This window comes from Aptenodytes patagonicus, chromosome 3 (genome assembly GCF_965638725.1).
Source record: "Aptenodytes patagonicus chromosome 3, bAptPat1.pri.cur, whole genome shotgun sequence".
NCBI lineage: Eukaryota > Metazoa > Chordata > Aves > Sphenisciformes > Spheniscidae > Aptenodytes > Aptenodytes patagonicus.
In genome coordinates this window covers 116,878,530-116,890,995 of record NC_134951.1, presented here as the reverse complement: position 1 = coordinate 116,890,995, position 12,466 = coordinate 116,878,530, and the positions used below count along the sequence as shown (strand labels likewise).

General features: G+C 50.3%; 1 protein-coding gene across 1 annotated transcript; it reads right to left on the bottom strand.

The window, feature by feature from the left end:
• Positions 1-7,385: 7,385 nt before the first annotated feature.
• On the bottom strand, positions 7,386-9,854 carry LOC143158634 (cystatin-like). Its single transcript, XM_076334816.1, has 3 exons — positions 9,581-9,854; positions 8,878-8,991; positions 7,386-7,720 (listed from the first exon to the last, which is right to left on the bottom strand). The coding sequence occupies exons 1-3, from the start codon at positions 9,812-9,814 to the stop codon at positions 7,643-7,645; spliced, it is 426 nt and encodes a 141-aa protein (XP_076190931.1). The 5' UTR covers positions 9,815-9,854; the 3' UTR covers positions 7,386-7,642.
• Positions 9,855-12,466: the final 2,612 nt, after the last annotated feature.

Sequence of the window (12,466 nt, the reverse complement as noted above, 5' to 3'; positions counted from 1 at the left end):
GAAAGCAGTGAAAAGACCTACTATTGGGGGAGGAAAAATAGATAATTAAAAATCTGTAGTCATCTTAACAAGTCCCATGAATTTTAACAAGGGAAGGTCAGTGTAATTAGCCAACCTGCCCAGCCAAGCTATGCTCAGAGGTCCAAAGCTAATTTCATTTTATAGGCTACTGCTTTTCTTGAGGGAAGCCTGTTCCTGAAGAGTTCCCAGACATCCCTTCTGGGACCACCCCTGTGACCTCCAAGTTCACTAAAATGCACCTCTGCACAACTGGAGCTTGGTACATCCAGCTTCACCCGGAGGAGCTGCAACATGGTATGCGAAGAGCATCTTTTTGAATGGCTCTGGTGCCCCCTCTCCTCCAGAGAAGACGTGCTCAGAACTAGCATGACTGTGTTTGCAAACCGAAGTCACCCAAAAAGCCCAGCCCAACTTTTCTCTGGCCTCTTCCTCATCAGCATGGTTGGCTTCATCCAGCTTGGTTGGCCATCAACAAGCTAACGCCAGGCTCAGTAACCACAGAAGTCTCCTGATGCTCCTGTGGGGGGGAAAATCACTGTGCTTTTGGCCTTTGGTACCCAGAGGTAGGAACTTCCCTGGGCAGCTGCTTAGGACGGGTCCTGGCACAGCTCGTCTTGCACCTTGGTCAACCCAGGACTACAACAGTGATGGAGCAAACAACGGGTGAAGGAAGATGGTCACCAGCCCTGCAGCTGTCGCAGCTGCCATGTGATGGAGAGTGGCATTTCATTTTCCTCTCTGTCGTGTAGAATTCGCAGCCTGGCAGAACTCGTCACTGCAGCAATTCAATCAGGACACAACAGAGGGTTGAAGATGTTCAGAGAGAAGTAGTCCATGCTTCCCTCATCACTAGTGAGGGCAGGATGTCTTTGCATGGGAGGCCTTTGCCACCCACCCCACAGTCAAGGGTGGGCAATGTTACTGGGAAGTAGGAGGATTCAGGCTTCACTGATGTTGATGCCACAGATTTTAAGCCACTTCTGGCACTCGGAGATGGTAACTTTTCTCCAGGGATGTCAGGGCTTCCCTCCTCAGCCCCATAAGGAGGGAAGAAAACCACTGCTCACCTGTACAGATAGGGGGACTTAACCTAGGACAAGGGAGAGGGGTATGCTTAGTGTAAACATCACTACTTCACCTGAAACCACTCTTTTCTTGCTAACTTTTACATTCAAGATATAAAATCAATTCCCTGACCAGGCCTGAGTCCCAGTTTCTTCTGCAGCTGGGGGTAGTGCCCTTTGTGGTACCTGTACTCCACAGGAAGACAGAGGATCCTGCTGGGTTTGGCTTGTCTACGGGATCATCTTGCAGCTGAGTACATGCACACACTTACTTCAGAAAAGTCCCTTAGGGAGAAAGTTTCACTTTTTAGCACTCGTATTGGTTCCTATCTGCTCACAATTTTTTTTTTTACACACCTAGATTTTATTTTAAGCTTCTTTTGTTCCCCCCCCCCCCACGCCCTGCCATTCTGCAGGTTAAGGGGAGAGGATGAAGTGATGTTGCCACACAGTGTTCCCTACAGACTGTTGGTGTGAACAGCCAGGACGCCTGTTTGCAAGGTGAGTGGCAAGAGCCACCTCCAGCTCTACCCGCCTGCAGACATGGGCCAGGAGGTAAGTACAGGGAGAGGATGACTTCTTTTGCTGATGATGGCCTCACCCAGCTGCAGCCAGATCACCCTGGGGTGCTTAAAAGAAAAGGGGTGGAGATGGCATGACACAAGGTATGATGTTTCTCAGCTGGTGGGGAAGAGGGGACGGTGTCTCCCAGCAAGGCACAGTACAGTGAGGGCATCGTGAGTCACTGGTAGTTTTTCTCCAGCTGGAAGCAGAGAAAGGTTTCCCCATCGTCAGTCCTACACACACAAATACCCACACCCAAGGTCAGAAATAGCACCCAGCACAGGCCCCAAAACTCATGCACTGGCTTATCATGGAGATGAGCAGCTGAGCTTCTCCTTTTCTCCCCTGTTGCAAAATCCTACAGCGGGAGCCTACCAGCCCACAGAGGTTGAGCAATGCCATGCGAGTGAGTGACAACACAGAAGAGAGGCTTTAGCAAGTGTCACCTCGAGCCCCAGGTCCTGCCCCAGGGCCAACCGCCACACTTAACCATGCCCCCTGTCAGAGGGGGACAGACAGCAGGGAGACGCTCATGAGGGATTTGCACTGTGGAGCCTGCGGGTTGGCTGCTCTTCTCACTCAAGCCAGGTGGGCACCTCCTCACCCCTCCTTGCCAAGCCTGGGACCATGCTGCCTAGAGAGGAGAACCAGGCACCTGCCCTCCCACCTTCTCACCAGCAGGCCACCACCAAAGCTGGGCAACAAGAGTCATGGAGGGGCCCAGCATCACCAGTGACCTAACTTAGGACACTTTCCTGCTCAACCCTGCAGAAATGATCTCCAGATCACCGTTGCATCCCGCAAGGAAAGGGATCTAAAGTCTTACCTCTCCAGTGTCGTCATCAAGAGATAAAGCACCAAGATTCAAAATGGAATGTGGGTTTAATCAGTAAATTTGATCTCCCGAAGGATCCACACTACAGTGATTCTAAGGCATTGCATGTTAATGATGAATACAAACAACCTAGCATCTTCAAACACTCACTAAGACGTCTCCATGCCCTAGGCTAAGCAATACCGTACATCCCGAGCACATGCACATTGGCAACAGTACTGGGCAGCCCGGCCCCAGGGCTGCAGGGTGACCTGGATCCTCACATGGTCATTTGCTTTCATAACTGCAGGAAATTGCAATTTAGGCTGTGTGCAGAGGGAAGCATCCGTATCTGGCTGTCCTGGTTTTGGCTGGGATAGAGTTAATTTTCTTCCTAGTAGCTGGTACAGTGCTGTGTTTTGGATTTAGTATGAGAATAATGTTGATAAAACACCAATGTTTTAGTTGTTGCTAAGCAGTGCTTACACCAGTCAAGGACTTTTCAGCTTCCCATGCTCTACCAACTGAGAAGGCTGGAGGTGCACAAGAAGCTGGGAGGGGGCACAGCCAGGACAGCTGACCCAAACTGGCCAAAGGGACATTCCATACCATGTGACGTCATGCTCAGTACATAAACTGGGGAAAGCTGGCCGGGGGGGCCGCTGCTCAGGGACTGGCTGGGCATCGGTCAGCAGGTGGTGAGCAATTGCATTGTGCATCACTTGCTTTGTGTATTTTTTTTTTATTATTGTTCTTATTATTTTATTTCAGTTATTAAACTGTTCTTATCTCAACCCACGAGTTTTCTCACTTTTACTCTTCCAATTCTCTCCCCCATCCCACCGGGGTGGGGAGAGTGAGCGACCGGCTGTGTGGTGCTCAGTTGCCGGCTGAGGTTAAACCATGACACTGGCAGGAGTGCCGATATAGCTTCAAGGATCTCAGAAAGACCCTGCAGGGCCATGTCCCAGGGAGCAGCACAAGGAGGGGATGAGCCAGGAGCTGAGGAAGCTGGCCATGCCCTCCCAAATAGGGCACAGTCCCATGGGGTCTCAGCATGGCCAGTAGAGCCAAGGGTGGGACAGGGTCCATCAACAGCCCCAGATACAGCGAGGGAACGAACTGGGACCAGGGTCCCTCCAGGGAGCCCAGTCTGGAGTAGAAGAAGGGGCTGGAGTCAAAGCTACAAGGCAGGTCCAAGGTCCATGCAGTAGCCAGGGCTGGAGATTAAGGACATATCTAATGCAGCTCAGACAGGGTCAGGGAACCCAGGCTTAAGCTTAAATGAGGTCTTAGGCCATGGGCAGAGGAGGTGTGTGGGTGAGAGTCCCAGATAAGGTAAAAAAGCCAAAGGCAACTTGTACCGCATTTCTCAACACCATCTGAGCTCTTCAGTTCTCGTGGTAAAGCTACTTTTTATCACAGACTCTCACACATGTAAGATGCCCTTCAAAAAAGCCAGCTAGGCTGAATGCTGCCAGCCTGGTCAGGTGGGATCAATACTTCTGTTTGTTCACACTAGTGAGGATACAGCCCCATTGTCTTCAGCTGAGCATGCCATAGTTGCGGCACACCGGTAATGCCCACAGGCTCCAAAAACTTCATGACTTTCACAGCTCTGTGTCTCAGCTGTGCTTTGCAGAGCTGGGAGCTACAAGTCCATGTGAGTACGGGTCTGCAAGTGCAGGCACTGCTAAGGAGAGCTACACTTCTCAGCCGGTTGGCCCTAAATCTCTCCCTGAGTCCCAGAGCCAGGAAAAAGCTTTGGGTTCACGAGCTGTAGCAGCAGCAAAGCTCTGACCCCCCTAAGTTTAAGAAAGCATGACCCCAGAATTGATCCATCAGATGCAAGCCAAGCATAACAAGAGACAACATGAAATAAGCACTTCCCTGGTCACTCATTCACGTCTGTCACTGACATTTGAAAAAGTCAGGCAGCAAATGCAGCTAAAAATGAGGGCTCAGTGTTCAGCTGACCGAGCTACCACCAGCCAGCCAAGCAGAAAGACGTGCCAAGCAAAATGCTCTTGGCAGGGGAACTTCCACTAATGCTCTTAGCCTGTTGCAAATGCAAAGGAGCACAGCCCACAGTGGAAGGTGCTTAAATTAGGTCAGGCTTCTTTGGCATTTGCTCTGAGTGGAGAGCACGTAGGGACAATCACCAAGGCTGACACTCAGCAGCTTGTGAGGATGGGGTAATCTGTGCCATTCATTTGTGCCCTTAGTCATTGGCATTTCAACATGAAAATGCAATACCTTTGAGTTCAGGAGCTCGTTAACACTCAAACTCTCATTTTCTCTGGCACAGCCACTCTTTTTCCTGCACGCTGTTCAGAGCTGCTGGCTAATAAATACAGCTAAAGTGGTGGAAATGCCTGGTTACGTCCATCTGCACCCTCATTTCTTGCCTAGTCTCCTTACTAAGGAGACCAGCGCAATCACCCATCCAGGCCTCAAGCCAAGATGATAAAAGGGAAACACAGGCAAACCCACCAAAAGCATGATGGAGCCCCTTCACCACTGCCTAGCGCTTGTTTAGGTAGACTGGAAAATGGGGAATAAGCATGTACGAATGAAGGGAGTAGTTAGAAAAATGACAAGTGAGGGCACCTGAGCGGTTTAGCACCAGGATTTCCTCGGTCAGCAGGGTTACTCACCCAGCAACGTGGCAGACGGACACCTGCACAGTCACTGACCTGGCCGACAAGAGAAACGGGCCACCTTCATGCACGGCACTCAGAGGGAATGGGGCAATGACGGTGGGGAAGCAGGGGGAAAAATTCCTATTGGATCTGAGCACATCCTGGATGGAGATCCTTGGTGTCGGGCAACCAGCTCAACCCCCTGACAACATGAATCAAGAACCGGCCTTGTGCTCACTGCAAGCTCATCAAACCCTGGCAACGATGGGAAGTGGCATTTCCCTTGGGAGAAAGAGCAACCCACAAAGATGCACTCCTAGGGAGCTGTATTTCCCACTAGAAGCTTGTTTTCTGGTTACTCTCTTGTTTTGCTCTCCTTCATTAGATCCGAGCCCCCCCCATGCCCAAAGATGTGGTTGTGTTAGCTCTCGTCGAGATAGCATTTTTTAGGCAAAGAATAACAGCATCCTTACACTTCTCACCTCAAGCTGCTTTCCGCAGCCATCAGATCACTTCTGCAGCTCTTCTCTGCACGCCTCCCACCTTCCTTTCAAAACAGGACCACCAGACCTGCACACAAGACTCCTGGGCTTGAGGATTAACATAGGGCATGACAGAACACTGGACTCACTTTATCCCTGGGTGAAACTGACATCAAAAGGAGTATGTTTACGTCAAAACATGCAAAAAGCAAAGACACAAGATAAAGTAAGAAATGTGCTATTAGGACTATGCAAAACAAGAAGCATCCCCACTGTTCACCTCAGCACCTTCACCCACTCCTCAAGACTCTTTCTCTTGACCTGGTACCTTCCCCTATTACCTGAAGATGAAATTTCTTTCAAGGGGATCCTGCTCCTTCCTTCCAGTCTTCCCCCAGGAGTAAAAACCAAAAGACCCCTCCTATGCACGATCCCAAGCTCCAGTCTCACTTGCCTTCTGCTCAAGGAAGCTTCCCTGTCTCTTTTGCTTGGGTTCCGGGTCATCATATCACAAGACACTGAAAAGCTACTTTTCTTTTTCCCCCTAGATCTGGAGCTGTCTTTCCCTGTGATGCGCGCACCAACCCCAAACATGGTGCCATACTTACTGAAACTAGCAGCAATGCGCTTGACTGACTGAAAGACCCCACCAGGCTTGTACGTGCACTTGGATTTAAAGGGTTGCTTCTGGGGAACAGTCACACTCGCAGAACAAAGCCAGGTTTTGTGGGCAATACCCATTTGCTATAAAACTACACTGGCTGATAAGGTTTCTTTCTTTCTTATCAGTTATCCACTTAACACCAATTACTAACTTTCCCGTTGTTTTTGCACTAGGCTGTCCTCAGGCTAAATAGGTTATGGGTATCAGGGTCATCTGTCCTCTCCCATGCAGGCACAGTATCCCCAATTTCCCTGCAATACAAATTCATCACAGTTTAATAGGAAACACCTCAGCCAGTTCTCTTAAGAGCTCTTGGGTGCTGATCCTCTCTGCCTGCTGATTTAAAGGTATTTGCCCAGACCAGACATCATTCTAATTCCCCCCAGTTAATACACAGCCAGAGTATAGTTCAGTCTCCCCCCGAAACAGGCTTGTCACTGATCTGCTCCAGGCATTTCTGCACCACCTCTGCTTGTACACAGAAGCTGTCAAGGGTCAGGCACACATGCCGAAGAAACTGCTCCTCCAACTCCATCGGTCACAGTTTAGGTTACAAATGAAGTGAGCCAGGCTACTGCTTGGACTGGAAGGGAAGCCCCAGGGCTTTCGGCTCAGAGCTTCTAGCTTAGAAAAAGCTAGGGATACAACCTGCAAAGACCAGATGCCATAGGAAGCAAGGGTTCCTAAAACACCTCAAAGGCAGTGCAGGAAGACACTAGAGTAGTTAATTCTTACACAGCACAGCTGCATAAACACATGCAGCCTTGCAACAGAACAGTATAGCAGCCAGGACCTGAAAGGATCACTGCCTTAGTACAAGCTTTGGCTAATATTCCCAAGATCAAGTGTCACATACTGCAGTGTTTTCAGGAGCAGAGCATTTCTTCAGTGAAAACAGCTAAAGACTTCCATCTCTTACTCAAAACCAGAGGCCAGGTTAAAGGGACAAGGAGGCATGGTTTATCTCCCCTGTAATGAGGGCCCCACATTCCTTCTCACCCCATTCTTTGGGCATGACAGACTAGGTCCCAAGTAAAAGCAAACCCTCCCTCCAAGAAGGCAGCTCAAAAAAACCCCACACATCACAGCAATTAAGTTTATGTTTACAGTAGTCACTTCACAGGGATACCAAGGTTTTTTTAATCAGAATTCTGATTTATTGGGAAAGCTGTAGGAAGACCAAAACAGCTGCTCTAAAGTGTAATTAGAAGAAAAACAAAGTTGAGATCATACTGTGCTTTAAAGGAAAGTTACGTAGTTTAACTTGCATAGCACAAGCATACATAAGTAGTTGAGTTAACAGACATTGATAAAGCCCATCTCAATTTGTGTTATTGCTTTTTTTAAATCTGAGCAACTGGTTGCTGGTCTCCGCTGGAACCAAGGTAGGCTTATTGGCAGCTACTGTCCAGTAGTTTAATTTGGTTTAGCCAAGGAATAGTGTACACTACAAAGTTGCAAATGGTGTGCTAAGGAGAGAAAGAAAAAAGCAGTTATCAGATTAAGAGCATAAAATAATATCATTGACCATTGTTCTACACTGATTAACTAACCCACATGATCCAGAATGTATGCCACTTCTGTGGCTCTCTAGATTTACAATCTCCTGACAAGTATTCTGGAACACCACTCTTGTTAGCACCTGCTCAGGATGAATCACTTCTCTCAAATAAACACTAACAGAGAAGCTGAGCAGCCAGCACTTCTGAAGATCAGGTTACCTCCTTTACCCATTCACACACGGGAAAGCTTTCAGCATGGGTAATACACCAACATAAGCTCTCAGGCACAGGTAAGCACACCTGCACAGCTAATCTGTACATGCATGCATCAAATCACTGCAACTGTCATGATGGTACACACAAGCTTCTAGCTAGGTGCTTAATGGATCACTTGCGTGCAGTTACACTTCTCATACATGCAGGCAGAAAGGTCACGTACACAGAGAAGCTAAGCCTATCATTGTGATTAATAGAAGTAACTATGTACTATGAAGTACTATGGAAGAACTGGACTCGGGCCAGATCAAGGCAGACATATTTGGTGTTCTCATCTGAAAAGCTGAAGTACTTCTTAAAGAGCATTGCTATTAGGCAAAACTCCCATGTAACAGCTTGGTGGGCACAGAGAACAGGGGTAATCTGCCTCTTGTGATCAGTGCTTAGCCCAAAGTACTGTTCACAGTAATTTAAGTCCCCCAGGAAAGCATGTCAAGTCAAGCACGTTTACATCACCATGGGACAAGAGGAGCAGAGAATGGTATGGAGACTCAGCCTGGTACTGGACTGACAGCCAAAAGACTGTAGGCTTGGCAGAGTTTCCTTCACATATCCTTGTGATCCAGACCACAAGCACTTTTTAAGAGGATTGAGGCACACACAGTCCTCCATGCACTACAGACTCAGATCCCTACTTACAAAACAGGCTAAAAGGCCCTGCCTTCTCTGTCACCATCATCTGGCAAGACAAGTTCTGCAAGGGCAGTACCTTGTTAAGTGTAAAGGCATAAGGTCTCTGATCTTGGCTGGGGCAGACAGAGGACACTGCCCATACCACTCTGTACTAAGCCAGCCAGAGGGAAGGGGTTGGAAACCCCGGGGCCAGCACGCTGTCCTCTGGAGCCTACCTTAGCCATCTGCGGCGCATCATGGAAAGCACAGCTCTGGAGATCAGTTGCTGGTTTTGGGCAAGTTGTCCGGCCAATCTCAACTTTCATTATGTACTTGATTCCAGACACAATCTGCAACAAAACAAGTGGTCAGAAGCAGCTTTATTTGCAGCACATACAGAAGGGCTCTCTGACAAGAGAAGCCTAGCAGAAAGGCAGACAGTTTTCTGGTTACATGATTGAAACCAGAGTCCAAAAGTAGAGAGGGGATTGTGTGTGCCAACCTCCACAGAAGAGGCACTTGGCACCCTTTCAAAAAACAGGAAACAACATCCAAGTAAACAAGTCTCACAATGCATCTTCCTTAGCCAGTAAGCAGAGACATGTATTAAATCATCACCAGCATAAGGAACTTACTAGCTTCTTCAAAAACACACAGCACTCAAGGGCATTCAGATTGACAAGACCCAAGCTATAAAAAAAAAAAAGGCTTTTATTCACTTTCTGTGGAAAAAAAACCAGCCTGAACAACTCCTCAAGCTTGAGGCCTGCTCTTTCTCCAAAGAAATCCCACAGGCCTCATTTTCAGCTGCTCCCCGGACAGTGCCAGGGCCGACCCTAACGCGTCCCCCTCCCCACCCCCCCCCCGCCCCGGCGCCCACCCGGCCGCCGCCGTTTACAAGCCCGTCCCGACGAGAGGCCGGGCCGCCCCGACACCCACCTGCCTCTTGGCGCTGATGATCCGCACCACCCGGCTGGAGTACATGTCGTTGCTGGCCCTGTTGTACTCCGCCATAGCAAACTGCAGGGCCCGCTGCAGGCCCTCGTCGTTGTCGGCGTCGGTGACGTCCACCGGGGCCCCCACGAGCCGCGGGCGATCCTCGCCGCCCAGCACGGCGCCAGCGAATATCAGAGCCGCGGCCAGCAGCATCACGCAGACTCTAGCTCCCGCCATGGCTGCGCACCCCTGTCGCCGTCGCTCCGGCGGCGGCCATTTTAAGACCGGCGGGGCGGGCGGGGCCGCGGCCTCCGCCCAAAACACACCGCCCCGTCCCGCCCCCTCCCTCCGGCAGGGCGCCCTCCGGCAGCGGCAGCGCTGCCGTGTGACCCCCGCTCGGCAGGAGCGTACCACGGGGATGGGCAGTGTCAGCCTTTAGGCCCCAGACCAACCTGTGGACCGTCAGGCTGCCTGAGGAGCAAGCAGCCCGAGCGCCAGGCTAGGCTGCCTGACGCAAGGCTTCCCTATGAGGGGACTCGGGGTGCCCTGGGACAGGCTTTATAGTCAGGCAAGGTGCCTGACCAGAAGCTCCCCTTTCGGAGGTCCCTCTTGGTGCTGCTCTCTTTTCTCTTCAGAAAGGCCAGCACTGGGAGGAGGAGAGGGTTTCAGTAACCCCTGAAATCTCTCTGCGCTGGGGAAAGGCCTGTGCCCTAAAGACATCTTGCTTGTGGAAACACACCTGTGTCCCCTGTCCCTTGTGGAGGGGACAGGAGGTAGGTGAGGACGTGGCACTGGCATTACGCTGCCCACGGCTCTCCACAGGGGTACGGGTGGAGGAGGATGTTTTCCACATAGGTCCAGGAAGTTAGAGACTTTTTCCAGGCTCTGCCTCCTCGTGGGTTATTCTAACACTTATTTCCCTCTACTGCGAAGGGAAAATAACAACCACAGAGCATTTTAAGCTACAAATGTGGCTCCCAGCACAAAACACCATGTGTCATTTCCTGCATCTGTCTCCACAGCATTGGTGTTACCTCATCTACACTAATTGCTCCGTTGAAGGTCAGAGGGGCATCTGCGGCAGGGGTGGCTTCCCAGACAGATCGCTTGACTTCCAGTCTCCTTTCATAACCACAAGCCTATCTCCCCCATCCCGTCAGGAATCCCAAGTTTGGAAAGACAGGACCTAATACAGCATGAGGGATCTAGCTCCAGTGAGATTTAAGGCCTCGTGGAGTTGTTAGGCTAAGACACGGTGACGTTTTGCACTTGAATATCCGCAGCACGCCTAATAATGAAAAGCAAAGGGCTTGTGCGCTGACTGGAAAGGCTGCCTGTATGCTAGTAATATCCAGCATGAGAGTTATCACTGGAAAAATCCCTACGGTTGGCAACAAGCTGTGCGACTAATTCAAAAAGGACAGGGCGTTGGGGTAGTTTTTACAGCTAGAGAAAGGCATGAGCACCACCGAAAGCACCAGAGAGGGGACCGGGATGTGGGTATTGGGACGTGAGCCAGAGCTGCTAGTGGCTGCAGGAGTCTGTCTCCATTTATCTTTTCCCTAACTGGCCTTGGATCCAGACTGGATCAGCTTAAAACTCAAGGTTAGAGCTCGCCTAGTTGTCTTTAGAGGCGAAGGCTCTCTTTTGCACTGTCAGTGACCGCTGCTAATGGGAACAGCCAGCTCTGGCCTAAATCAGACACTGCACCTCCAACGTACCTGCCAGGTCTCTTCCCACCGCCCTGTGCTGACCCTGCCAGCTCAGGCCTCCATCGAGCAGTACCCCAGCTCCCAGCCGCTGGAGATGCTCACCAGCCCCACGCAGCACATGCAGGGATTTGTGCCTCACACTACCGCACAAGGGAAGCACCATGAGAGGGAAAACCAGTGCCTTTGGGTTTCAGGGAGCTTTGACCTTGCAGGCAAACAAGCAAGCAAAGTCTTAGCTCTGCTTGGGTCACCTCATTGGAGTTAAGGTATCCAGTGTGGCTTAAACTCACACCAGCAGGTGGTAAGTCAGCTCTCGGTACAGTCCTGGTGATCTCATGGTTATTTCTGCAAGCGGACATTGTGCAAGGTACAGGACAACACAGCTGCGTTCCCTCTCACCTCTGCTTCAATGCCACAGCATGCCCATTCAGCTGGCCCTGTTCTGCCTCAGAAGCCCAGGGTTTCAGTTTCTTCTCATGTGCCAGTCTGTCACTGGCCCAATGAATAATTGATGCCACAAAGCCACTCCAGCAGAGAAGACTGAGGAAGCAAAGGAGACTTGCTTCAGTAATATGAGGGGTGGTGACACCTTCTGGAAAGAAAAGGTTCATCCCCCTCCTTAGGCATAATCATTCACACAGTATGGAAGAGGCTCAACACAGAGAGGGACCATCCTCTCCAAAACAGGGACCATCTTGCATGAGAGGCGACAGCCTGGGCACAGATGTGGAAAAGTTTCTGTCTTGAGTTTTATGAAGCAGAGCCTTCAGCCTGAGTTTCTTGTCTCCCTGGGAAGTGTCCTATGTACTGGCTCCTCACAGGTGGGGAATTGTCTCTATGGAGTTTCAACCAAAAGTTTCCTCCTCATCAAACCACTGCCTACAGCTTCCCCAAGCTGCAGCTGAGGCAAAAGGAACATTTTCCAAGGAATAATTCCCAACCCCTTCCCATACACTGCAGACAGGCTTTCCAGAAACGCTGTCTGCCTTCCTGCTCGCATCACCAACTTTTGAACCTAGAGGCAAAGTTTACATTCAGTTTGAGAGAGCGGGAGAGGTCTCAAAGACTGCAGCTCGCTGGCCACAAGCACTGCATGGGAGGGAAGAGCCATCCCATTGTCAGTAACAGCAGCAGTGCCAAGTCTGCCACACCCTTTTTTTCTAAAAAAAAAAAGTGC